Source organism: Cololabis saira, chromosome 3 (assembly GCF_033807715.1).
Source record: "Cololabis saira isolate AMF1-May2022 chromosome 3, fColSai1.1, whole genome shotgun sequence".
NCBI lineage: Eukaryota > Metazoa > Chordata > Actinopteri > Beloniformes > Belonidae > Cololabis > Cololabis saira.
Genome location: NC_084589.1, coordinates 52657158 through 52683332, shown reverse-complemented (window position 1 = coordinate 52683332; position 26175 = coordinate 52657158). Strand labels below are relative to the sequence as shown.

Genomic DNA, 26175 nt, shown 5'->3' with positions numbered 1-26175 from the left:
AAAATGTCAAGATTCTGACAGAAAAATATTTATTGCAGTACTTGTCACATGCACGTACTGTAAGCAATCAAAATGACAGGGTTCAATATGCAGTACAACAAAGGTCAATTCTCAAAGAAAGTACTGTAAATGAAACACAATGAAATGAAACCCTGTAAATATGAAAAAAATAAAAATACAGGAAAATGATGCATTGTCGACACGGGCCTGACGATCAGGCCACATGTCCTCGTCCACGTCCTCCTCCATCCATGCTTGGTGTCAACTTCAAGCTATCTATCTTTGATAGGTTGAGGACTACTTGCTTTGTTTTGCAAAGAGAGTTCACACAGGTGCTGATCATTTTTAGAATTGAGAGAGCAGTTCCAATTGGCTGCTACAAAGTGTCTGCAATGTGTTGCCATGGTAAATCAGTTATGTTTGGTGTCTCTTTGTGAGAAGTGTGTTAACTGTTTTGAAAAGTGTATTACAGTAAAAGTCAAAGAAAATTGTGTGAAAGCAATGAGAAATAGTTAACCGATTCGCCAGAGAGGACTCTTGCTGTGCAAAGAAGGTGTGAGTATTAGATAAAGTTGACCCATGATGTGCAAAATGTGTCAAAGCAATCGAGAAAAACTGTAGTCTTTCTCTGACTCTTGTGCTTGGAGACCAATGAGCTCACCTGCTGCTTTCTATAGTGTAGATACACCTGATTGCTGTGTCTACATTCAAGCAAACAAGTGTTTGCACACCTGATGACTGTGTTGAACCAACTGGTTGGACGGTGTGCTAATTTGACAGTCAGTGCTTTGGTATTGCAAAGAAGTGACTTTATGATAGATTTTTGTGTCTAATGTACGTTTAGTGTGTTTAGTGTTTTGAAAATCACTGTGTGTAGAGTTTTGCAACAAGTGTGAGGTTGACAATGTGCTTATAGTTGTGCAAATATGGGCTGATGTTTTGCTTCTTGAGTGTAAGGTTTTGCTAATAGTGTACTACTTTTAATTTTAGTGTGTAAGCAATCGAAAAAAACTGTAAAATTAGGACCAAACATATAGTGAAAAAGCTTGTTCTCCTCTGAAGTGGAGAACAACCCGATCTGACGTTTTTACACAGAAATAAAAACTCTGCAGCGGCGGTGAGGCAGGGGGGGGGAAACAGTGAGAGCAGAAGGGAAGAGAAGAAAAGGAGTCGCCGGCCAGAAACGACTTCCAGAGAACTGCACAGGAAACATCAGGAAACAGAAATGAGGCATGTGGGGGGAACCAGATCTTCCAGGCCTGAGATTCTGCAACAGGACGTGTTTTGTAAAGCCTGTTCACATCAAACATGGTCCCGGGGCAGCGGGCCAAGACCAGGACCTGTACCGGATTCCTAACCAGGAACCGCTTTCCCACAGTGGTGTAAAGTAACGAAGTACAAGTACTTCGTTATTGTACTTAAGTAAGATTTTTGAGAATTTGTACTTTTATTGATACTTTCATTTTTCTGTACTTTTACTTTTACTTCGTTACATTTTCAAGGAAAAAATCTTACTTTTAATCCGCTATATTTAAAATTGGACACGTCGTTACTCGCTACAAATTAAAGTCTTACATTAAATGAAAATGTAGGCTATTGCCGTGAGAACAGCACAGCGGGGGCTGATTTATGGTTCCGCGTTACACCGGCGTAGAGCTACGGCGTAGAGCTACGGCGTAGGGTACGCGGCGACGCACACCCTACGCCGTAGCCTACGGCGTAGGGTGTGCATCGATTTAATACGCGGAACCATAAGGCGGACGGGAAGGAAGGGGGGAGTGAATTGCGAATTGTGAAAGCAGTGATGAGCATAGGGAGAAATTAAAATGGGATAATGGAGACAAAAGCTAAAGGGGTCATTATTTAGAGTTGTAAGCAAATTCTTGGCATAAAGCCACTTTCGACAGCATGACAATGTTGGGACTTCATTTCTTTGCAATCCTTTTGAAAATAATTTTGTACTTTGAATTTTGTACTTTGTACTTTTGTAATTAAGTACATTTTACACCATGTACTTTTGGTACTTTATTATATTTAATTTGAGGTACTTTTATACTTTTACTTAAGTAATGTTCTTAATGGGTACTTTTTACTTTTACTTAAGTAATTTTCAAGCAGAAAATTTGTACTTTTACTTAAGTACAATATTTTTGTACTTTTTCCACCTCTGCTTTCCCACCATTTGGATTAGTTAGTGCCACGGCTGCGCCAGAGGCATCTCTTATTACTGCTCAGGCTTATTATTTATTCTTCCGTATAAACTTCGGCGCGTAACTAGTCCCGCAACTTTGAGAAAACGTGCAAAGTAAAAACGTAGAAACGTGCGCCTTAAGCGGGAATCGCGTGGTAATGACTTTTATTAGCGATTGGTGCGCACGTTTTTGCGCAACGTGCGAAAACGTGCGCTTTTTGGCCCATCCGGAACGCATTGGGAGAACTTTGGGGCCTCACCACTCGCACACCGTTACTGGAATAATTCTGAACCGATTTAGAAAATTGTAGGCCCTGAATTTAACTACAGTCCTGTGAATTTTCAGAATGATCGCACAAATAGTTTTCACACAAAGTGCAAAAACATTTCCAAATTTCCAAACTAATGGGGAGATTTTCCCATGTGTGTGGCGCGGAATGTCACAAAAGCCTACTGTGGATGGGAGGAGGTAAAAAAAAGCCAAAATTCACCTTTTTTCTAAGTCACCTAACTTTCTCATACTTGCACGTAGAAATGTCATTCAAACTTCAAAACGGAGGAAAACTTCTCTTCTCTCCAAAACACCAGTGTTTTCCTAAGATGTACACTTTTCAAAATATGAGCACTCAAGAACTGGAAATCACTTTTTCATTAAACCTAGAGTGCGGGTGTCAGTTGGTAGAGTGTGAGAAACAGTAAAAAATAACCCACATTTTTATTTGTAACTCGAGCTCACGGCCAAACCGTAAAAAGGAGACAAATAATTTTTGGTCAGAATGTAGACATAGGTGTTGGGATTCATAAAATGTGACTTTGACAAGCGGGGTTTGCACAAAATTTAAACAGGGAAGGCTAGAGCGGCACCAATACCTGTCTCAGTCCCCATTCGCTATAATGTAATCAAACGTTTTCTTCAAAAGAATCTCACTTCGCACAGAGCTTACTCACTCATTTTAAGGAATATCTGAATAAATAAATTACAGTTTTTTCCAATTGCTAAAACACAATTTTGCAAACTAGGCTGGTTTTATCAAAATACTTAACACAATTCACAAAACCACACCCCCAAACTGCAAAATACCTCATATATCCTGCAAAATGAAGCACTGCAACCAAAACTACAAATAGCATTATCAAAATCAAACTTTTGCACCACATGGCACACACTCCATTCATGTTACCAGATTTTTGTCTAACCAACTACACACTGTTTGGTATAATGTAAAGCACTCTCATCTTTAGTATGCTAAAATAGTTCAGATTGTAGAGAATTCTTCAGATTGTTCTCATGCACAGAAATATTTGCGGATACACTCATATGCTGTTGAAACATTTTTTTTATTTTTCACCAAACAACAAGTCATACATTGGAATGAACAAAAATATCCTCACAAAAAACAGTACACTGAAAAAGAAAACTGCAGAAGAAGTGTGCAGAAAAAATGTTGGAAAAAAAAGAGGCAAGAAAAATAATTAGGCAGCATCTTGCCGCACAGCTGGGTCTGGCCACAACGCCTCGTCCACATCACAGGCAATATCTTCTCTTGCCAGACAGAGGGAAGAAGCGCCTTGAGTGCCTTATCCATCCCTGAATCACACCCACATCAATTTCATCACATGCCTCTTCCATAGCCTGTACAAGAGGCATGCGCACAAAGGGCTGCTGGTCGTATACCTTCCACCGCCATGCCGAAAAGAACTCTTCTATGGGGTTCAGAAATGGTGAGTATGGTGGGAGGTATTGCACGAGAATTGCTGGGTGGTCAGCAAACCAGTTTTGGACTGGGGCTGCACGATGAAAGCTCACGTTGTCCCATACTACAACGTACCGGTTTCTTTGATGGTCTGCATCATTCATACGCTCTGGTGGTATGATAATGTTGTGGAGTCTGTCCAGAAATGTGAGAATTTGGGCTGTGTTGTATGGTCCAAGGTTGGCATGACGGTGGAGGACACCATGCGTACTGGAGATGGCAGCGCACATTGTGATGTTCCCACCACGTTGGCCAGGAACATCTATAATGGCTCTGTGGCCGATGATGTTTCTTCCCCTTCTTCTGGTCTTTGCTAGGTTGAACCCAGCCTCATCTATAAAGATGAACTCATGTGGGATTGCATGAGCATCCATTTCCAGTACTCTCTGAAAACAAAAAACAAAAAAGCAGTCAATTTGGTGTTATCCAGTACACCGGGAAAAAATGTTGCATGTAGTGTACTGCAGTCAATATTGTACTTACATCCACATACGCTCGTCTGAGCTCTTTGTTTCTTTGAGAGTTTCTCTCAAAAGGCACCTTATAAAGTTGTTTCATTCCGATTTGGTTTCGCTTGAGAATGCGAGCCAATGTGGAAAGACTGACACGAGCGGCCCTTCTTAAGACATTTCTTAAGATTGTTGTTAAGAACATATTGCTGAATCCGACCCCAGAACTGAATAAACGAGGCTTCAGTTTTATCTTTATAAGTTCTGGCAGGATAAAAAAAGGAGCCCTTATTGGTTCATGTGAGCTGGTGTTTGACGGGGAGGAAACATTTCCAGGAAAAACCTTCGTACCGACTCAAATGGTCCAGATCTGAGATCAGTAGTTCATCCAGAGTATTCAGGATTATTTAAGGAGGAGACATTTCTGCTCATGTTGAGGGGCCTGGTAGTTTGGGGCCCCCTAGTGGTCTAGAATCAGAACCAGAACCAGAATCAGAATCAGAATCAGAACCAGAATCAGAACCAGAACCACCCAGAACCAGAACCAGAATCAGAACCAGAATCAGAATCAGGATCAGGACCAGAACCAGGACCAGAACCAGAACCAGAACCAGAACCAGAACCAGAACCAGAACCAGAACCAGAATCAGAACCAGAACCAGAATCAGAACCAGAACCAGAACCAGAACCAGAATCAGAACCAAGTTTATTTGGCCAGTTCAGGTCAAACAAGACATGCAATTTGACGGTTATTTTGGCTGACTGTACAGTAAATAGATACATGACAGCTCTTATAAAAATACTGTACAGGACTGTCTGAGAAAATGAGAATATTGTGATAAAGTTCTTTATTTTCTGTAATGCAATTAAAAAAACAAAAATGTCATCCATTCTGGATTCATTACAAATCAACTGAAATATTGCAAGCCTTTTATTATTTTAATATTGCTGATTATGGTTTACAATTTAAGACCCGTCCACACGTAGCCGGTATCTGCTAAACCGGAGATATTTTCCTACGTTTGGACCAGTCATCCACATGAAAACGCAAATAAATGAATGTTTAAAAAAAGTGAAGATTTTTGAAAACTCCGTTTATGTAGATGCGTGTAGACACACACAACCGGAGTTTTGCGTTTTCAAACGTCACATTATGCTCCAAAACAACAACAAATCTGCTCTGACGTGCGACCTTTGTTTACTACAGAACTACAGATGATCCAGCATCTGTTCTCTATTTATTAAATAAATGGTCTCTGGTCTTGACCACCGCTTACTGCGTTACACCGACACAGAGGCTACGCCGAAGGTACACGGCGACGCGCACCCTACGCCGTACCCTACGGCGTAGGGCTGCGTCGATAACGCTTCAGCTCCGTGGCGGGACACGGGGGGACTCGGGCTCGTTAACCGAGAAGGAGACGCGCTTGCCAGGGAAGCGGAGCCGCGGAGCCGCGGAGGCGCAGCTTCCCCGGGAGCCGCAGATGATCTACAGGTTAGAATGCTTATGAATGTGGTCGAAAACGCAGATCTTCGGTTACGTGTGGAAGGGTTTTTTTTAAAACGATGTAATGTGGATAAAAATTATTTATAAACGGAGGGGGTAAATATTCGGTTTTAAAAATACCCGGCTACGTGTGGACGGGGTCTAAGATTAAGATTCCCAGAATATTCTAATTTTTTGAGATAGGATATTTGAGTTTTCTTAAACTGTAAACCATAATCAGCAATATTAAAATAATAAAAGGCTTGCAATATTTCAGTTGATTTGTAATGAATCCAGAATGTATGACATTTATGTTTTTTTTAATTGTATTACAGAAAATAAAGAACTTTATCACAATATTCTAATTTTCTGAGACCGTCCTGTATATACCATTTTTTAAAAGTGAAAGGGGCAGCAGAATGAGGTAGATATGATTATTATTGGGAGGTGCATTGTTACAGCATATGATTGTGTTCTTATAATTAGGGCCCGAGCACTTACAGTGCGAAGGCCCTAATGTATCTGTAGGAATTATTTCTTTCTTTCTTTCTTTCTTTCTTTCATTTTTTTATTTTTATTCTTCTGACGAAAGGAGGGCCTTTTTTCCCCCTAAACGTGCCCAAAAAGTCACCAAATTTATCACCAAGCCGGGCCTGGTGATAAATTTGATATTTAATGGTTTGTATTAATGGGCGTGGCCTAACGGCTCAACAGCGCCCCCTAGAAAACTTTGTGCCTCAAGCCCCACAATACGGTTTGACGTACATGCACGAAAATCAGTACACACCTGTATCATGTCACAACTTAAAGAAAAGTCTCTTGGCACCATGGCCCAAACCCAACAGGAAGTCGGCCATTTTTAATTAATTGTGTAATTTTGGCGAAATTTATGCCATTCCTTCAACAGTTAATACGGCCCGAACCGTAATGTGCACCCAGATGTGTTATACATCAAAATGTGCGTCTCCATCCTGCGACTACAGGCATTACTTTTCTCTTTCAAAAGTGTTACCGTGGCGACGGTAGACGCCAAAAAGCGTGCCCCCTTTCATGTGATTGGTCCATATTTGATAGTTCTCCAAAAGTCACCAAATTTTGCATGCAAGCCAGACTTGGCGATAAATTTGATATTTCATGGTTTGCATTAATGGGCGTGGCCTAACGGCTCAACAGCGCCCCCTAGAATACTTTTATTTGCCATAACTTTTGAATGTTTTGACATAGAGAGTCGTGGGTGGCGTCATCAGATTATGTATGGAGTCCTTGACCTTCATTGGCCTGAATTAGACCCGCCCCTTCTTCTGATTGGTTGTCCCTTTTTTCTGCTATAACTTTTGAATGGTTTGACATAGAGAGTCGTAAGTGGTGTTGTTTCTGATATGCTTAAGGGGGACAGTGGCCGTGAGTGCGAGGGCCCGTTCATCGCTGCTTGCAGCTTTAATTACTGTTATTATTGTTATTTTATTATTACACAGTGATTGATTACTCTGAGACTGTATGAGTGATGAGATTCATCAGAGCAACAGCTCGGGGGAAGAAACAGAGCTCTGTAGACCTGGTCCTGGTCCTGGACCAGGACTGCTCTTTTTAATTCAGTTGCCAATGTGTCCAAAAGCTGTTCCAAATGATCTCCACAGCAGAGCAGGTTAGTGTCATCTGCAAACAAAATCATTTTCAGTGTATTTGAAACCTCACATATCGAGGGCTGAAGAAAATAACCTCCTATCTGCAAAACTGTCTGACTGGTGTTTTTCACTTAGATGCAGAGGTGGAAAAAGTACAAAAATATTGTACTTAAGTAAAAGTACAAATTTTTTGCTTGAAAATTACTTAAGTAAAAGTAAAAAGTACCCATTAAGAAAATTACTTAAGTAAAAGTATAAAAGTACCTCAAATTAAATATAATAAAGTACCAAAAGTACATGGTGTAAAATGTACTTAAGTACAAAAGTACAAAGTAAAAAGTACAAAGTACAAAATTATTTTCAAAAGGATTGCAAAGAAATGAAGAATCCAAGAATTTGCTTACAACTCTAAATAATGGTGATATTATTCTGACCCCTTTAGCGTTTGTTTCCATTAACTCATTTTAATTTCGTCGGCTTGAGCGTCGGCTGCCGCTCAAGGCTGATTTATGGTTCCGCGTTACACCAACGCAGAGCCTACGGCGTAGGGTACGCGGCGACACGCACCGTACGGTGCGCTTCGCCGCGTACCCTACGCCGTACCTCACGGCGTAGGTTCTGCGTCGATTTAACGCAGACCGATAATTCAGGCTTCAGTCTTCATCGGTACTCGACGCGACGGCGGTTCCTCCGGCCTTTCCGGCCCGCCTCTGCGGCGCAACTCTCCCGGGAGCTGCGGCTCCTTCTCGGGGAGGCCGAGTCTCCCCGTCTGCCCCAGGTGTCTCGCATGGATCTATAATATTAACGGTATTAAAGGTGTCTCGTCACGGACCCGCCGCCGGGCAATCACGGGCAATTCACTCGCCCCCTTTCCTTCCCGTCCGCCTTATAGTTCCGCGTAAAAATCGACGCACACCTACGCCGTAGGGTACGGAACCATAAATCAGCCCCCGCTGTGCTGTTCTCATGGCTTTAATTTGTAGCGAGTAACGACGTGTCCAATTTTAAATGTAGCGGATTAAAAGTAAGATTTTTTCCTTGAAAATGTAACGAAGTAAAAGTAAAAGTACAGAAAAATGAAAGTATCAATAAAAGTACAAATTCTCAAAAATCTTACTTAAGTACAATAACGAAGTACTTGTACTTCGTTACTTTACACCACTGCTTAGATGACATCACAAGGTGGGCTGCACCTAATCAGCCTGTCTGTACCTTATTTCCACCCATATGTATAGACCAGGGATCAGCAACCCGCGGCTCTAGAGCCGCATGCGGCTCTTTAGCGCCGCCCTAGTGGCTCCTGGAGCTTTTTCAAAAATGTTTGACCTTTTTTTTCCTTCTTTTTTTTCTTTTTTCTTTTCCTTCTTTTTTTCCTCTTTTTTCTTCCTTTTTCCTTTCCTTTTTAATCTCGACATTTCAACTTTTTTCTCGACATTTCGACTTTTTTTTTACTCAACTTTTTGACTTTTTGCTCGACATTTTGACTTTTTTCTCGAGAATTTCGATTTTTTTCTCGAAATTTTGACTATTTACTCAACATTTTGACTTTTTTCTCGACATTTCTACTTTTTTCTCGACATTCCGCCTTTTGCCATTTGTCTTCATTCTAAGGCTTATATACAAGACTTTTCATTTTTTGCGGCTCCAGACATATTAGCTTTTTGTGTTTTTGGTCCAATATGGATCTAAAACATTTTGGGTTGCCGACCCCTGGGCTAGAGGTATCCTTAAAAAAATAGCATTCTACAACAAAACAACACAGTTTTTTGTGTTTTCCGAAAAGTTAAATTTTCAGATAGGAGGTTACGTTCTTCGGCCCTCGATATATTGTTATAATAGTATAAACAGCAACGGTCCCAGAACTGAGCCTTGAGGAACCTCACATTTCACCTCCTTAATTAAGATTTAATTTGTTAATTTGCACAAATTGATTTCTATTGATTAGGTAGCTACTTATCCATGAAAGTGCTGCTCGTCTAATTTTATATTTCCGCAATTTTAATATTAACAGGTCGTGGTCCACTGTGTCAAAGGCTTTTTTTAGATCTAGAAATACTAGAAAGACAGCATATTTTTATATTGTTTACTTTATCCCAGAACCAATTATTATTGGTTATTAGATTATTAAGGTTTCCTGCAGTCGTCTTCAGATATTCTGCTAGAAAACACCTCTAATAATATATGAATAAAGAATAAATACAACATTTTGAGAAGGTTTTGTCCAAGCCCCTCTGATTTATCCACATTTATCACCAGTTTGGAGTTCTGGCGGGAACATTTTCGATGTAAGAGCGCCCTCTAGCGGTGGGGAGTGTTAACTACACCGGTAAAGGCACAAAAACCACCGTTGGACACCAGAACCTCCGTGTTCAGACCGGCAGGTCTGAGTGGACATCATTCAGGACCAGATGAACTGTGTTTCACGGCAATAATTCGAGTTTTTGTGAGTTAAAGTGGCTAACTGAAGAACGGACTACAACCGCCGCCTAAAGAACTACAGGAAGCGTCAGTTCCCGTCAGTTTGCGACAGTTCCCGTCGCTTTACGGCAGCGCCGTCCGCCGTGTACGCGGACACAAACAGAAACATGTGCAGATTTCTCCTCCTGGCGGCGTTTTAACTCAGGTATGAAGACAGAACTCGTATTTGAGGAGACTCCTGGGAGCGGGTGGCGGGTTTAAATCCCGGAGACCGGCGGGTTCGAGCGGGTTTTATCCCTGCGAGGTGTTTCCGGGACCGTTAGCTTGTAGCTTAGCAGCGGCTACCTGAACACGTGGTCAGATCCCACTTCCGGGTTACGGATAATAACAGATATCTGCTGAAAAACTAGAATAATAACAGATATCTGCTGAAAAACTAGAATAATAACAGATATCTGCTGAAAAACAGTAGAATAATAACAAATATCTGCTGAAAAACAGTAGAATAATAACAAATATCTGCTGAAAAACTAGAATAATAACAAATATCTGCTGAAAAACAGTAGAATAATAAATATCTGCTGAAAAACTAGAATAATAACAAATATCTGCTGAAAAACTAGAATAATAACAAATATCTGCTGAAAAACAGTAGAATAATAAATATCTGCTGAAAAACTAGAATAATAACAAATATCTGCTGAAAAACAGTAGAATAATAAATATCTGCTGAAAAACTAGAATAATAACAAATATCTGCTGAAAAACAGCAGAATAATAACAAATGTCTGCCGAAAAACAGCAGAATAATAACAAATGTCTGCCGAAAAACAGCAGAATAATAACAAATGTCTGCCGAAAAACTAGAATAATAACAAATGTCTGCTGAAAAACTAGAATAATAACAAATATCTGCTGAAAAACAGTAGAATAATAACAAATATCTGCTGAAAAACTAGAATAATAACAAATATCTGCTGAAAAACAGTAGAATAATAACAGATATCTGCCGAAAAACAGTAGAATAATAACAAATATCTGCTGAAAAACAGTAGAATAATAACAGATATCTGCTGAAAAACTAGAATAATAACATATATCTGCTGAAAAACTAGAATAATAACAGATATCTGCTGAAAAACAGGAGAATAATAACAAATGTCTGCTGAAAAACTAGAATAATAACAGATTTCTGCTGAAAGACAGAATAATAACATATATCTGCTGAAAAACAGTAGAATAATAACAGATTTCTGCTGAAAAACAGTAGAATAATAACAAATATCTGCTGAAAAACAGTAGAATAATAACAAATATCTGCTGGAAAACAGTAGAATAATAACAAATATCTGCTGAAAAACAGTAGAATAATAACATATATCTGCTGAAAAACAGTAGAATAATAACAAATATCTGCTGAAAAACTAGAATAATAACAAATATCTGCTGAAAAACTAGAATAATAACAAATATCTGCTGAAAAACTAGAATAATAACAAATATCTGCTGAAAAACAGTAGAATAATAACAAATATCTGCTGAAAAACAGTAGAATAATAACAAATATCTGCTGAAAAACTAGAATAATAACAAATATCTGCTGAAAAACTAGAATAATAACAAATATCTGCTGAAAAACTAGAATAATAACAAATATCTGCTGAAAAACAGTAGAATAATAACAGATTTCTGCTGAAAAACTAGAATAATAACAAATATCTGCTGAAAAACTAGAATAATAACAAATATCTGCTGAAAAACTAGAATAATAACAAATATCTGCTGAAAATCTAGAATAATAACAGATTTCTGCTGAAAAACAGTAGAATAATAACAGATTTCTGCTGAAAAACTAGAATAATAACTGATATCTGCTGAAAAACTAGAATAATAACAAATATCTGCTGAAAAACTAGAATAATAACAAATATCTGCTGAAAGACAGTAGAATAATAACAAATATCTGCTGAAAAACTAGAATAATAACAAATATCTGCTGAAAAACAGCAGAATAATAACAAATGTCTGCCGAAAAACTAGAATAATAACAAATGTCTGCTGAAAAACTAGAATAATAACAGATTTCTGCTGAAAAACTAGAATAATAACAAATATCTGCTGAAAAACTAGAATAATAACAAATATCTGCTGAAAAATTAGAATAATAACAGATATCTGCTGAAAAACAGTAGAATAATAACAGATTTCTGCTGAAAGACAGTAGAATAATAACATACAGGACTGTCTCAGAAAATTTGAATATTGTGATAAAGTTCTTTATTTTCTGTAATCCAATTTAAAAAAATGTCATACATTCTGGATTCATTACAAATCAAATGAAATATTTCAAGCCTTTTATTATTTTAATATTGTTGATTATGGTTTACAGTTTAAGATTAAGATTCCCAGAATATTCTAATTGTTTGAGATAGGATATTTGAGTTTTCTTAAGCTGTAAGCCATGATCAGCAATATTAAAATAATAAAAGGCTTGTAATATTTCAGTTGATTTGTAATGAATCCAGAATGTATGACATTTTTGTTTTTGTAATTGCATTACAGAAAATAAAGAACTTTATCACAATATTCTAATTTTCTGAGACAGTCCTGTAAATTGCAATATCGATTATTTTTTTATTTATTTCCCCCCCCACTAATCCGGTGTGTGTTCCAGATGGAGAACTACGTGAGAACCCGGGTGGAGGAGCAGCCGCCCCCCTGCCCCTTCACGGGCCTGGGGCCCGACACGCCGGAGGTTCGAGTCCGGGACGGCAGCAAGATCCGGAACCTGCTGCGCTTCGCCCTGAGCCGGCTGGAGGCCGAGCCCCGGCCCGGGTCCGAGGAGGCCCCGGTCCAGCCCGGGGACACCCCGGTCCCGGCCCGGCCCCCGGCCCTGGCCCGGCCCCCCTGCAGCCACCTGGTCTTCACGGCCAGCGGCCGCGGCGTGTCCAAGGCCGTCACCTGCGCGGAGATCGTGAAGCGGCGGGTGAAGGGCCTGCACCAGCTGACCCGGGTCCAGTACGGCACCGTGGTGGAGGTCTGGGACCCGCTGGAGCCCGCCGGCACCGGCGCCGGCCTGGACAGCCTGACGGTCCGCCGGAACCAGCCCACCGTCTGGATCCTGCTGTCCCGGGACCCGCTGGACCGGGGCCAGCCCGGCTACCAGGCCCCGGGCCGCTACGACGGCCTGTGGGCCCCGGGCCCGGGTCCCGGTACCGGTACTGGCACCGGCAGGGAGGAGGCCGGGTCTGCCGGGCCCAGGCCCGGTCACCGCAGGAAGAGGGGGGGAGGGGGAGGACGGGGGAAGGGCCCGGCTCGCCCCGCGGGGCGGCCCAGGGAGGCCCTGAAGGGACAGAACTGAGACTCTCACTGGGACCTGGACCTGGACCTGGACCTGGTTCTGGTTCTGGACCTGGTTCTGGACCTGGACCAGGACCAGGACCTGGACCTGGACCTGGACCTGGACCTGGTTCTTTCCATCAGATTCTTGAAATCTGATGCTTTTGTTTTGAACTCCGCTGAAGGATCCGATCTGTGATTTCAGCTGTTTCTTTGTAGCAGACGCTCCACACGTGCAGCGGCTGCAGGGCTCGGCTTCATATTTTTTAAATCATAATTTCTGAGCTTCCACTTTTGATAATTTGTGAGTCTTAGATTTTTCTCTAAAAACGTGCCGGATTAAGAAGTCAGGACTTCAGATGTTTCTGTTACAAACGTGTGAAAAGTTCTCTGACGTCATGAAAGAAATAAAGATTTTGTTTCTGAAACGATGTCTGGTTTCGTCTCTACAACCTTTTTAGTGCTATTTACCAAAAATGAAGTCTGAAGAGGTTCCTCCCATACATCTGATGAGTAACATCCCACAAGTAACATCCCATAACTAACATCCCACAAGTAACATCCCATAACTAACATCCCACAAGTAACATCCCATAACTAACATCTCATAAGTAACATCCTATAAGTAACATCCTATAATGGGGTGTCCGCCGGGGTGGCTCCGGGGGGGGGGTGGAGCCGGGTCCGGGGATCGGGCCTCCCCTGACTGGGGGGTGCGCAGGCGGGCGCGGCGGCGGGGTGGCACCATTCTCAGGTGTCTATGTCTTATGTTGTCAGTTTGAATGGGAGGATGTTGGACCGTTTCCCCCTCCGTCTGGGGGCTCCGGCGGCGCTGGGGGCGCCCGTGGAGGTACGGTGGGGCCCTGGCCCGGCTCGGAGGGCCGGCCCCCGTCTACTGGATGGCCGGTGGGGGGGCGCGGGTGTCCCATAACTAACATCCTCTAACTAACATGGTTGTGTCCAGGTGGTGGTTGCATGTTCGATTCCCAGGATCTCGTATTCCACTAACCTGCCATGTGTCAGGGGGCGGAGCCTCCTGACGTCCCGCTGAGATCCTGATCCCTTTATCTCATGGACTCTGCTGCCCCAAAGAGGATTAGAGTCCTGCAGGATCAGGGTGCCAGAGACCAGCAGGAGGACCAGACCAGCAGAGACCTGCAGGAGGACCAGAGACCTGCAGGAGGACCAGCAGAGACCTGCAGCAGGAGGACCAGCAGGAGGACCAGACCAGCAGAGACCTGCAGGAGGACCAGCAGAGACCAGCAGCAGGAGGACCAGCAGGAGGACCAGAGACCAGCAGTAGGACCAGCAGGAGGACCAGCAGAGACCAGCAGGAGGACCAGACCAGCAGAGACCTGCAGGAGGACCAGCAGAGACCAGCAGCAGGAGGACCAGCAGGAGGACCAGCAGGGAGGACCAGCAGGAGGACTAGAGACCAGCAGTAGGACCAGCAGGAGGACCAGCAGAGACCAGCAGGAGGACCAGAGACCAGCAGAGACCTGCAGGAGGAGCAGCAGAGACCAGCAGAGACCTGCAGACACCTGCAGGAGGACCAGCAGAGACCAGCAGGAGGAGCGGACCATCAGAGACCAGCAGGAGGACCAGACCATCAGATACTGTCAGAGACCACCAGGACCGGATGGCCCCCCCTGGACGGGTCCCGCGGGTCTTGGTTCTGCTCCTGGTCTCCTGGCTGGCTGTGGGCCCGGCGGCGCCGGCTCTGGTCCGGCACCCTCTGCCGGTGCTGTGGATGATGCCGGCGGGGTCCGGGTCTGGGACGGAGAACCGGACCGGGGACCAGGTCTCGGACCAGGTCTCGGGGGTCCGGCTGGCCCTGCAGGACCTGGAGAAGCAGCCGCCGCCGCTGGGGAGCTACGAGCTGCAGCTGCAGCCGCTGGAGACGCAGGTCGGTTCAGAGGGCTTCTGTTCCTCCGTGTGCTGTTTAGTTTAGTTTAGTTTAGTTTAGTGTAGTGTAGTGTGTTTAGTGTAGTGTAGTGTAGTGTAGTGTAGTGTGTTTAGTGTAGTGTAGTGTAGTGTAGTGTAGTGTAGTGTAGTGTGTTTAGTGTAGTGTAGTGTAGTGTAGTGTAGTGTGTTTAGTGTAGTTTAGTGTAGTGTAGTGTAGTGTAGTGTAGTGTAGTGTGTTTAGTGTAGTGTAGTGTAGTGTAGTGTAGTGTGTTTAGTGTAGTGTAGTGTAGTGTGTTTAGTGTAGTTTAGTGTAGTGTAGTGTAGTGTAGTGTAGTGTAGTGTAGTGTAGTGTAGTGTGTTTAGTGTAGTGTAGTGTAGTGTAGTGTGTTTAGTGTAGTGTAGTGTAGTGTGTTTAGTTTAGTGTAGTGTAGTGTAGTGTGTTTAGTGTAGTGTAGTGTAGTGTAGTGTGTTTAGTTTAGTGTAGTGTAGTGTAGTGTAGTGTAGTGTGTTTAGTGTAGTGTAGTGTAGTGTAGTGTGTTTAGTGTAGTGTAGTGTAGTGTGTTTAGTTTAGTGTAGTGTAGTGTAGTGTGTTTAGTGTAGTGTAGTGTGTTTAGTGTAGTGTAGTGTAGTGTAGTGTGTTTAGTTTAGTGTAGTGTAGTGTAGTGTAGTGTGTTTAGTGTAGTGTAGTGTAGTGTGTTTAGTTTAGTGTAGTGTAGTGTAGTGTAGTGTGTTTAGTGTAGTGTAGTGTAGTGTAGTGTAGTGTGTTTAGTGTAGTGTAGTGTAGTGTGTTTAGTGTAGTGTAGTGTAGTGTAGTGTGTTTAGTGTAGTGTAGTGTGTTTAGTGTAGTGTAGTGTAGTGTGTTTAGTGTAGTGTAGTGTAGTGTAGTGTGTTTAGTGTAGTGTAGTGTAGTGTGTTTAGTTTAGTGTAGTGTAGTGTAGTGTAGTGTAGTGTGTTTAGTGTAGTGTAGTGTAGTGTAGTGTGTTTAGTGTAGTGTAGTGTGTTTAGTTTAGTGTAGTGTAGTGTAGTGTAGTGTGTTTAGTGTAGTGTAGTGTAATGTAGTGTGTTTAGTGTAGTGTAGTGTAGTGTAGTGTAGTGTGTTTAGTTTAGTGTAGTGTAGTGTAGTGTGTTTAGTTTAGTGTAGTGTAGTGTAGTGTAGTGTGTTTAGTGTAGTGTAGTGTAGTGTAGTGTAGTGTGTTTAGTGTAGTGTAGTGTAGTGTGTTTAGTGTAGTGTAGTGTGTTTAGTGTAGTGTAGTGTAGTGTAGTGTGTTTAGTGTAGTGTAGTGTAGTGTGTTTAGTGTAGTGTAGTGTGTTTAGTGTAGTGTAGTGTAGTGTAGTGTAGTGTAGTGTAGTGTGTTTAGTGTAGTGTAGTGTAGTGTAGTGTGTTTAGTGTAGTGTGTTTAGTTTAGTGTAGTGTAGTGTAGTGTAGTGTAGTGTGTTTAGTTTAGTGTAGTGTAGTGTAGTGTAGTGTGTTTAGTTTAGTGTAGTGTAGTGTAGTGTGTTTAGTGTAGTGTAGTGTAGTGTAGTGTGTTTAGTTTAGTGTAGTGTAGTGTGTTTAGTTTAGTGTAGTGTAGTGTAGTGTAGTGTGTTTAGTGTAGTGTAGTGTAGTGTAGTGTAGTGTGTTTAGTGTAGTGTAGTGTAGTGTGTTTAGTGTAGTGTAGTGTAGTGTAGTGTAGTGTGTTTAGTGTAGTGTAGTGTAGTGTGTTTAGTGTAGTGTGTTTAGTGTAGTGTAGTGTAGTGTGTTTAGTGTAGTGTAGTGTAGTGTAGTGTAGTGTGTTTAGTGTAGTGTAGTGTAGTGTAGTGTAGTGTGTTTAGTGTAGTGTAGTGTAGTGTAGTGTAGTGTGTTTAGTGTAGTGTAGTGTAGTGTGTTTAGTGTAGTGTAGTGTGTTTAGTTTAGTGTAGTGTAGTGTAGTGTAGTGTGTTTAGTGTAGTGTAGTGTAGTGTAGTGTGTTTAGTTTAGTGTAGTGTAGTGTGTTTAGTGTAGTGTAGTGTAGTGTGTTTAGTGTAGTGTAGTGTGTTTAGTGTAGTGTAGTGTAGTGTAGTGTAGTGTGTTTAGTGTAGTGTAGTGTAGTGTGTTTAGTTTAGTGTAGTGTAGTGTAGTGTAGTGTAGTGTAGTGTGTTTAGTGTAGTGTAGTGTAGTGTAGTGTGTTTAGTGTAGTGTAGTGTAGTGTAGTGTGTTTAGTGTAGTGTAGTGTAGTGTAGTGTAGTGTGTTTAGTTTAGTGTAGTGTAGTGTAGTGTGTTTAGTGTAGTGTAGTGTGTTTAGTTTAGTGTAGTGTAGTGTAGTGTAGTGTAGTGTGTTTAGTGTAGTGTAGTGTAGTGTAGTGTAGTGTAGTGTGTTTAGTTTAGTGTAGTGTAGTGTAGTGTAGTGTAGTGTAGTGTAGTGTGTTTAGTGTAGTGTAGTGTAGTGTAGTGTAGTGTGTTTAGTGTAGTGTAGTGTAGTGTGTTTAGTTTAGTGTAGTGTAGTGTAGTGTAGTGTGTTTAGTGTAGTGTAGTGTAGTGTAGTGTAGTGTGTTTAGTTTAGTGTAGTGTAGTGTAGTGTAGTGTGTTTAGTTTAGTGTAGTGTAGTGTAGTGTGTTTAGTTTAGTGTAGTGTAGTGTAGTGTGTTTAGTTTAGTGTAGTGTAGTGTAGTGTAGTGTAGTGTGTTTAGTGTAGTGTAGTGTAGTGTAGTGTAGTGTGTTTAGTGTAGTGTAGTGTAGTGTGTTTAGTGTAGTGTAGTGTAGTGTGTTTAGTGTAGTGTGTTTAGTTTAGTGTAGTGTAGTGTAGTGTAGTGTAGTGTGTTTAGTTTAGTGTAGTGTAGTGTAGTGTAGTGTGTTTAGTTTAGTGTAGTGTAGTGTAGTGTAGTGTAGTGTGTTTAGTGTAGTGTAGTGTAGTGTAGTGTGTTTAGTTTAGTGTAGTGTAGTGTAGTGTAGTGTGTTTAGTTTAGTGTAGTGTAGTGTAGTGTAGTGTGTTTAGTGTAGTGTAGTGTAGTGTAGTGTAGTGTGTTTAGTGTAGTGTAGTGTAGTGTAGTGTGTTTAGTGTAGTGTAGTGTAGTGTAGTGTAGTGTGTTTAGTGTAGTGTAGTGTAGTGTAGTGTGTTTAGTGTAGTGTAGTGTAGTGTAGTGTAGTGTAGTGTGTTTAGTGTAGTGTAGTGTAGTGTAGTGTGTTTAGTGTAGTGTAGTGTAGTGTAGTGTAGTGTAGTGTGTTTAGTGTAGTGTAGTGTAGTGTGTTTAGTGTAGTGTAGTGTGTTTAGTGTAGTGTAGTGTAGTGTGTTTAGTGTAGTGTAGTGTGTTTAGTGTAGTGTAGTGTAGTGTAGTGTGTTTAGTGTAGTGTAGTGTAGTGTAGTGTGTTTAGTGTAGTGTAGTGTAGTGTGTTTAGTGTAGTGTAGTGTAGTGTAGTGTGTTTAGTGTAGTGTAGTGTAGTGTGTTTAGTGTAGTGTAGTGTAGTGTAGTGTGTTTAGTGTAGTGTAGTGTGTTTAGTGTAGTGTAGTGTAGTGTGGTTTGGTTTGGTTTGGTTTGGTTTTAGTTTAGTTTATTGGTCCTTTCAATTTCCACAACACAAATAACCCAAAGTACAAGTGTAAATCATCAGTGTAATACAAAAATAAAAAAAAATATATAATCTTTGTGTGTATATATATATACAATTTTAACTAAAAACCAAGGACCAACGGGTGTAAACTGAAGCCTAACCTTATGTCACCGACCCTTTTCACAAGAAAAAAAAAGTTAGGTTTTATAAACTAGTGCATTTAGGATTTAGAGAATGAAACAAAATACATGAATAAATCCATATGAAAAGTTGCCCGAGTATAAATAAAATAACTACACAAACATACAGCATATTCCACATGTCATTACTAAATATCATTCCATACAGTATATACACTTATACATACATACATACACACACGCATACTGAATATACATATATATACACACATACATGCGTATACACATATACATACACATGTCCACAGGTAAATGCCTGTGTGTATTATACTTTTGTTTTATATGTAGTAATCATTTAGTATTTATAAGGGCTTTTGAATTTTAATAACTCAACATTTTCATTTCTGTATCTCAGCTGTTCCACAGATTAATCCTGTCACTGAGATCATCATCATCAAAATTAGAATATATTGCAAAACTTCATTCATAGTAAATTCAACTAAAGGTGAAACAAATATATTATTTCCCACTACATTCAAAGTGAGATATTTCAAGGCTTTATTTATTATAATTTTGGTGATTATGGCTTACAGTTTATGAAAACCCCAAATAAGAAATCTCAAAAAATTTGAATATTTTATGAAATCAATAAACAATTCAATCGTTCAAATTATAACAAATAAAGGTTTAACGTATCTTGCTTTGCCTGTAATGAGACTATGTGATATATTAGTTTCACCTTTTAAGTTGAATTATTGAAATAAATTAACTTTTACACCATATTCTAATGTTTCGACCTTCAGCCTGTATCTATATTTATATTTACCATATTAGCATAGGAGGATATTTCAGTTGCTACATGGTTGTCTGTCTGTACAGTCAATCAAGTTCAATGATATTAAAGCACTTTAAACTTTAAATCAAAGCTGCTATCAGGACCGTTGCTAGCTGCTATCAGGGCCGTTACTAGCTGCTATCAGGGCCGTTACTAGCTGCTATCAGGGCCGTTACTAGCTGCCAGTGGGGGGTCCCCCACCCTTAAACCGTAAGGGGGGGTTTCAAATCCTTTAAGAGGATCTGAGCTGGTGCAGCGACCCGTTAAACCCCCACAAGGAAACTGCTCTGGGTAGAAAACCTTTGCAAAAACTGAAAATCTTACCAGGAATATTTGTCTTATTTCTACAGTTTGTTGCACTTTATCCATTCATTGTTTTTATTGCTTTTATGTTTTTATACTGTGCTTTTTAGAATTATTCATTCGTCTTATTTTGATTGCTTCCTTTGCACTTTGGTGGGAACATCCTAACCAATCTCTTTGTAACCTGAGCACAACGACAATAAAGTCTATTCTTCTTCTAGTTAAAATGTCTCATTTTTAGTCAGAAAATCTCATTACACTTAAAACAAGAGTCATCACCAGAAAACTACTTGTTATTTGACAAATTTCACCTGTTTCAAGTACATTTTCACTTGAAATAAGTAGAAAAATCTGCCAGTGGGACAAGATTTATCTTCCTATTACAAGCAAAAAAATCTTGTTCCACTGGCAGATTTTTCTACTTATTTTAAGTGAAAATCTACTTGAAACAGGTGGAAATTGTTGTTTTTTCCAGTGATGAGTCTTGTTTTAAGTGGAATGAGATTTTTTGACTAAAAATTAGACATTTTAACTAGAAATAGGACAAATATTCTTGTTAAGATTTTGAGTTTTTACAGGTTGGTCTGATGAACCTGGTTAGCTTAGATTAGTTTAGCCGAGGCAGCTGAACAACACGACAGCGTTTTAGAGCCTTTACGGGGAAAAATAACCAAATTAACTCATTTCTGACCATAAACTTGCACATTACAGCATGTCTGACTTCATAAAGACACAAATTAATAAAATCTGGTTTAAAAAAGTGCCAAATATCTAGACTACAGGGAGTATATATATATATATATATATATATATATATATATATATATATATATATATATATATATTAATATATGTGTTATACTGTATATATAGGGATAATGCCCGATGAGGTTATCATAAATATATGGACGATGCCTCCACGTCGTCCTTATATTTATGTTAATGTCCACCTGGAAGGGCATTATCCCGCTTATACCACGGTCACTTACCAAAAAACATAAATATTTGTCAGTTATGGCTTGTTAAAAAACAGATTTTGCCTTGTGACAAGTTCTCAAATAACTCCAATTTCTGAGAAAACCGTATCTCCTAGCAGGAAAAAACAAAGACACCGTGAGAGACACAGAACCCGGCAGATTCTGACAATCTTATTTTTATTCAGATATTCCTTAAAATGTCTTAGTAACGGCAGTTCGAAAACAAAGTGAGATTTTTTTGAAGAAAACTTTTGATTACATTACAGTCAATGGAGACAGAGGCAGGAATTCGCGCCGCTTTAGCCCTCCCCGTTTACATTTTGTGCATACCCCGCCTGTCAAAGTAACATTTTATTAATCCCAACACCTATGTCTACATTCTGACCAAAAAGTATTTGTCCAGCTTTCACGGTTTGGCCGTGAGCTCGAGTTACAAATAAAAATTAAGGTCATTTTTTTACTCTTTCCCGCACTCTAGAAAATGACAGCTCCACTCTAGATTTGACAAAAAAGTGATTTCCAGTCCTCGCTTGAGGGCTCATATCTTGAAAAGTGTACATTTTAGGAAAAAAACGTTTGCTGTTTTGGAGAGAAGAGAAGTTTTCCTCCGTTTTGAAGTTTGAATGACATTCTACGTGCAGGTATGGGAAAGTTAGGTGACTCAGAAAAAAGGTGATTTTTTTTTTTTTTTTTACGTTTTCCCATCCGCTTTGAATGGGTTTTTTTGGCCTGTTTTTTGGGAATAACTTTGGGAAAAATGGGAATTTCAACACCAAAAGTCATAGCACACGATTCCCGATCGAGCCGCACGTTTTGATATATGATGTGTGTTGTTTTCAGTGTGACTCCGCCCACGCCCTGAAGCTGCTGTTTGACTCCATGTGGGCGGGGCCTCGGTACCTGCTGCTGCTGGGGGGGGCGTGTCCGTCCGTCACGGCGCTGATCGCCCGCGCGCTGCCGGCCCTGCGGCTGGTGCAGGTGAGTGAGTAGCTCCGCCCCCTCCCTCACCTGTGACTCCGCCCCCTCCCTCACCTGAGTAGCTCCGCCCCTCCCTCACCTGAGTGCTGCCGTCCCGCAGGTGTCCTCTGCTGTCTCCTGGTGTCCAGCTGTCCTCACCTGTCTCTCACCTGTCCCCCCAGGTGTCCCCCGTCCCCCCCCCGTCCAACCGGAGACTCTACATGAACCAGTTCTTCACGGCTCCGTCAGACCGGGTCCTCAACACGGTCCTGGTCCGGCTGCTGCAGCGCTGGAGGTGGAGCCGGGTGGGGGTGCTGGAGGACGGACCGGGATTGGCCGAGGTGAGAGGGGGCGGGGCTTAGCGGGGGGCAGGGTTTCCTGGAAGACTCTGGTCTCTGGGGGTCTGATCTGGACTCTGGTCTCTGCAGATGAAGAGGGACCTGGTCCGGCAGCTGCAGAGGGCCGACGTGGATCTGGGGGACACGGAGGGGTTTTCTGGGGACCAGGACGTCTGCGGGTCCCTGAGGAGACTGAAGGTACCGGGGGAACCGGGGGAACCGGGGGGTCCGGGGGGTCCATAGGGGCCCCTAGGGGCTCCTATGGATCCCAGGAACTGGTCCAGCTGAAGGTCTTGTCTCTCGTCTGCAGGACCGGGACATTCGGGTCTTCGTGGCCCTGATCGAGGACCAGCGGGCCCCGGAGGTCTTCTGCTGCGTAAGTGTCCCTGGTGGCCCCGTCCCGTCCTGGTGGCCCCCGGCGGGCCCCCCTCTCACCGTGTCTCTGTCCCCCCAGGCGTTCCAGCTGGGCCTGTTCGGGCCCCGGTACCAGTGGATCGTAGCGGGTCGGGGGCCCGAGGCGTGGCCCCTGAACTGGGGGCCCTCGGCCTGCGACACCAGCAGCCTGCTGGAGGCGGTGCAGGGGTCCTTCAGACTGCAGTTCCGGTGGCCGGGCGGCCCCGGGGCCCCTGGAGGCCCCCCGGACCCCCGGGGCCCCCAGGGGCCCCAAGGGCTGACCCCGGCCGGGGCCTTCGCCTACGACGCGGTCCTGGTCGCGGCCGCGGCCCTCAGCCGGGTGACGGCGGCGGTGCAGCACCGGAGGAAGTACGGGCCCCTGAGGGCCGCCGAGGTCAGCGAGGAGGAGGAGCCCCGGATGCTGCTGGAGGCCCTGAAGAAGACCCGGGTCCCCGGGGCCATGGTGAGCAACACCCAAACAGAACCTTTAGAACCTTATTAGACCAACCAGGGGCCCCGACATTGGCCCTGATCCTAGCAGAGAAGATTAAAAAACACACCCGAAAATAAACCTGAAAAAACCCAAAATTAAAACAGAAAATAAACCCGAAAATAAACCCGAAAAATCCCGAAAATAAACCCGAAAAAACCCGAAACACACCCGAAAATAAATGAGCAACACCCAAACAAAACCGCTTTCAGGCCCGAACCACACAGGGGCCCCCCACTAACCGGGGGCCCCCAAAAAACCAGGGGCCCCACACCACACAAACACACATTACCGGTCCTGTGTCTCTCTAGGGGCCACATTAACGGGTGTGTGTCTCTGTGAGGTAAATCAACCTTTGAACTTGTTTTGTCATTGTGAAACTGTCACATGCGTGGCTAACAGAAGCCACATCAGCAACTTCCTGATCTACTAGGTTTTGAATTGACCTGGTGACAGCTCACTACTGTCCTGTGACAGGTGACCACTGTAATGTCAGGACTCAATCAAACGTTATCACTTCCACCCATTGTCCACTACCCAATGTCTACTGTCTACTGTTTACTATGCATTGTCCTCATATGATCAATTCCTGTCAAAGTTTCTTAATAAAAGCATCTTCTAGAGGGAGGATCTTGGGGAAGCTCAGGAGTTCTCAGTGAGGGCAGTTGCCCTGCACTCCTCTGCTCTCCCCCCTCCTGCAGGAGTGCGCTAAAAACCCATTCCAAGGTAGTCTTTGTGTCTTTCCTCATTATGAATTTATGTAATGTTGTTTTAAACCTAACATTTTTGGTGCCCGAAACCCGAGACCCAAACATCTGAGGCGTCAGGACGATGCTCGGTGACGGGGTTCCTCGAGCCAGGGAGGGCATCTGAGACTGGGTAAGAAATGCTCCTCTCGATAAATACCTGGGGTATTTAAATGTGTTACTTTAATAGATGGGGTTATGGGGCTAAAGGGGTTAGCCTGTGGTCTGGGACCACTGTGGAGAAGTCATGGACTTCACCAACACCCACGGGTCTGGGGACCCAACGAGAGGAGGTTTCTATTTGGAATGGGGTTTTAGGTTTTTTGTGTATGTTTGTTTTGGCCAATGTGTGTTTTGTCTAATGTTCTTGTTTAAATGTTCATGACTGAAACTGTTTATGGACAATGTTGTGGTTTCTAAAATTGTGAAGTCAAGTTTCAATTGTTTACTGAAAAGATCAGTGCTAAACTGTCAAAAAGGGAAACTTATGAGCTAAAAGAAACTTAAAGTTAAGAAAAATAGCTGGCTAAAATAGCAGATGCGTGGTTAAACTGAAACTTATGCCTAAAATAATTTCTAAAAGATGCTTAATACGGGAGACGTCCCTAAGAACTAGGAAATAAAAGCTTGTGAAAAAATATTGTGCAAAATAATATACAGGAACTTTAAAAGATTGAAAATCAATTAATTTAAGGCTAAAAGAAAAAACTGATCAAAATGTTCAAAATGGGACAAGGTTCATCAAGAGTAAAAAGAAAGTAATGGGAAAGTTGTGAAAAAGAATGTATAAGAGATGTGATTTGATGGGAAATTGGGAAGTAGAAGAGAGAGGCTGCTGCAGAGTTTGCAGGGCCAGTCATGGTGCAGGGGGTGTGTGTGTGAGTGTAAACGGCTGAAGCAGGCCAAAGGTCATGACAAGCTGCAGATCAGATTGTCTGTGTAAGAAGTGCTACGAGAAGCTGCATGGGATGAGGCTTGGTGGATCCAGAGGGAGTGTCTTCTCATTTGGAGACTGGTGAGTGTTAAATTTTCTATGGGGAAATGTTTGTTAAAATGATACAAATAACTGTATTTGGATCTGTGTCTGCAAAGGAGACTTTTTGTCTGCTGGAAAACACAAGAGCTTCAGAGGGTGTTTTGTTTAGTGTTTCAAGTGAGAAACTCCCCTCTTGAGGAGGCAGAGAAATTGAGTAATATAGTTTTCTATCATTCTAAGCCCTGAATGAAGGTGTAGTGATGTAGAATTGTCAAATGGGGTTAATTCACTGTTGAATGATTGCAGATTACTTTTGTAATACTGTTTTTGGTCTATGTATGTTTTAATCGTATGGAAAGGTGACTGTGACATGAGTGTGAAACAAATCAATAATTTGTCTTTACTTTGTCTGTCTTGAAGTCACATACTGATACTGATCTAGGGCTGCAGCTATCAAATATTTTTGTAATCAAGTATTCTACTGAAAATTCCATTGATTAATCGAGTAATCGGATAAAACATATTTTTGTTTAGTTAAAGAAAAATTATAAATATACATAAGATGTTAGATGTTAATTGACATCACTAAGACTAGGTTATGTGGTACAGTGGGTTCATGGCTGTGCATTTGAAGACCTTGTTGATGTTAAAGATCCTTGTTTCTAACCTAGAAATGCCATTGCACCTGGTGTCACACATAACTTAAAAGGTTGGGTGTTTTTTCCACGTGTTTCAATTGAACTTTCATTTGTGTCAAGCTAATTTTAAGTTCTAGTTAAGTTTTAAGTGAAAGTATTAGCAGTGTTCAAAATAAAATTATGAGACCTGCTGTATTGGAGCACATTAGGCACCAGCGCTACTTGTTTTATCCATGAATGATTACAGAGCTGAAATTGTAAACTACCCAGTTTAGCTTTATTACGTTTTTATTTGTCTAACATTTTCTGCCTTTTCTTTTAGTTAAAACTGTAGCGGGAACAGAGGTCTATGTACCGGGTAAGGGCTGATTTATGGTTCCACGTTACAACAACGTAGAATGGGGCGCGTCGCTGCGTAGCCGTGGCAACAGAGCCTGCACGGCAGCGCAGCACCACTAGCCGGACCGGCGCTCTCCGCCCTTGCCAGAGAGCGGCGTAGGCTGCGGCGTAGGCTCTGGGTCGATTTAATGCGGAACAATAATTTTGGCTTTAGAGGGGGGACATAGGACAAGAGACCAGAAGAATATAGCGTGGATTAAAAATAAAAGTTAAACGCTGAGCTACATGTGTCTCCCGTCAGGGCCATTACAGACTGCCTGAGTATGGCATGTTACAAAAATCAAACATGCCCGCCGCCTCTTTCTTCCCCCT

General features: G+C 42.1%; 2 protein-coding genes across 2 annotated transcripts; both read left to right on the top strand.

Moving 5' to 3' along the window:
* The first annotated feature begins 10050 nt into the window (after positions 1-10050).
* rpp25l (ribonuclease P/MRP 25 subunit-like) lies at positions 10051-13284 on the top strand. The gene is made up of 2 exons (XM_061718601.1): positions 10051-10128; positions 12598-13284. The coding sequence occupies exon 2, from the start codon at positions 12598-12600 to the stop codon at positions 13282-13284; it is 687 nt and encodes a 228-aa protein (XP_061574585.1). The 5' UTR covers positions 10051-10128.
* Positions 13285-14896: 1612 nt separating this feature from the next.
* LOC133440787 (gamma-aminobutyric acid type B receptor subunit 2-like) lies at positions 14897-22895 on the top strand. The gene is made up of 6 exons (XM_061718107.1): positions 14897-15168; positions 21767-21904; positions 22066-22224; positions 22312-22419; positions 22532-22824; positions 22880-22895. Exons 1-6 carry the CDS (start codon positions 14902-14904, stop codon positions 22893-22895), a joined length of 981 nt encoding a protein of 326 aa, XP_061574091.1. The 5' UTR covers positions 14897-14901.
* The last annotated feature ends 3280 nt before the right edge of the window (positions 22896-26175 follow it).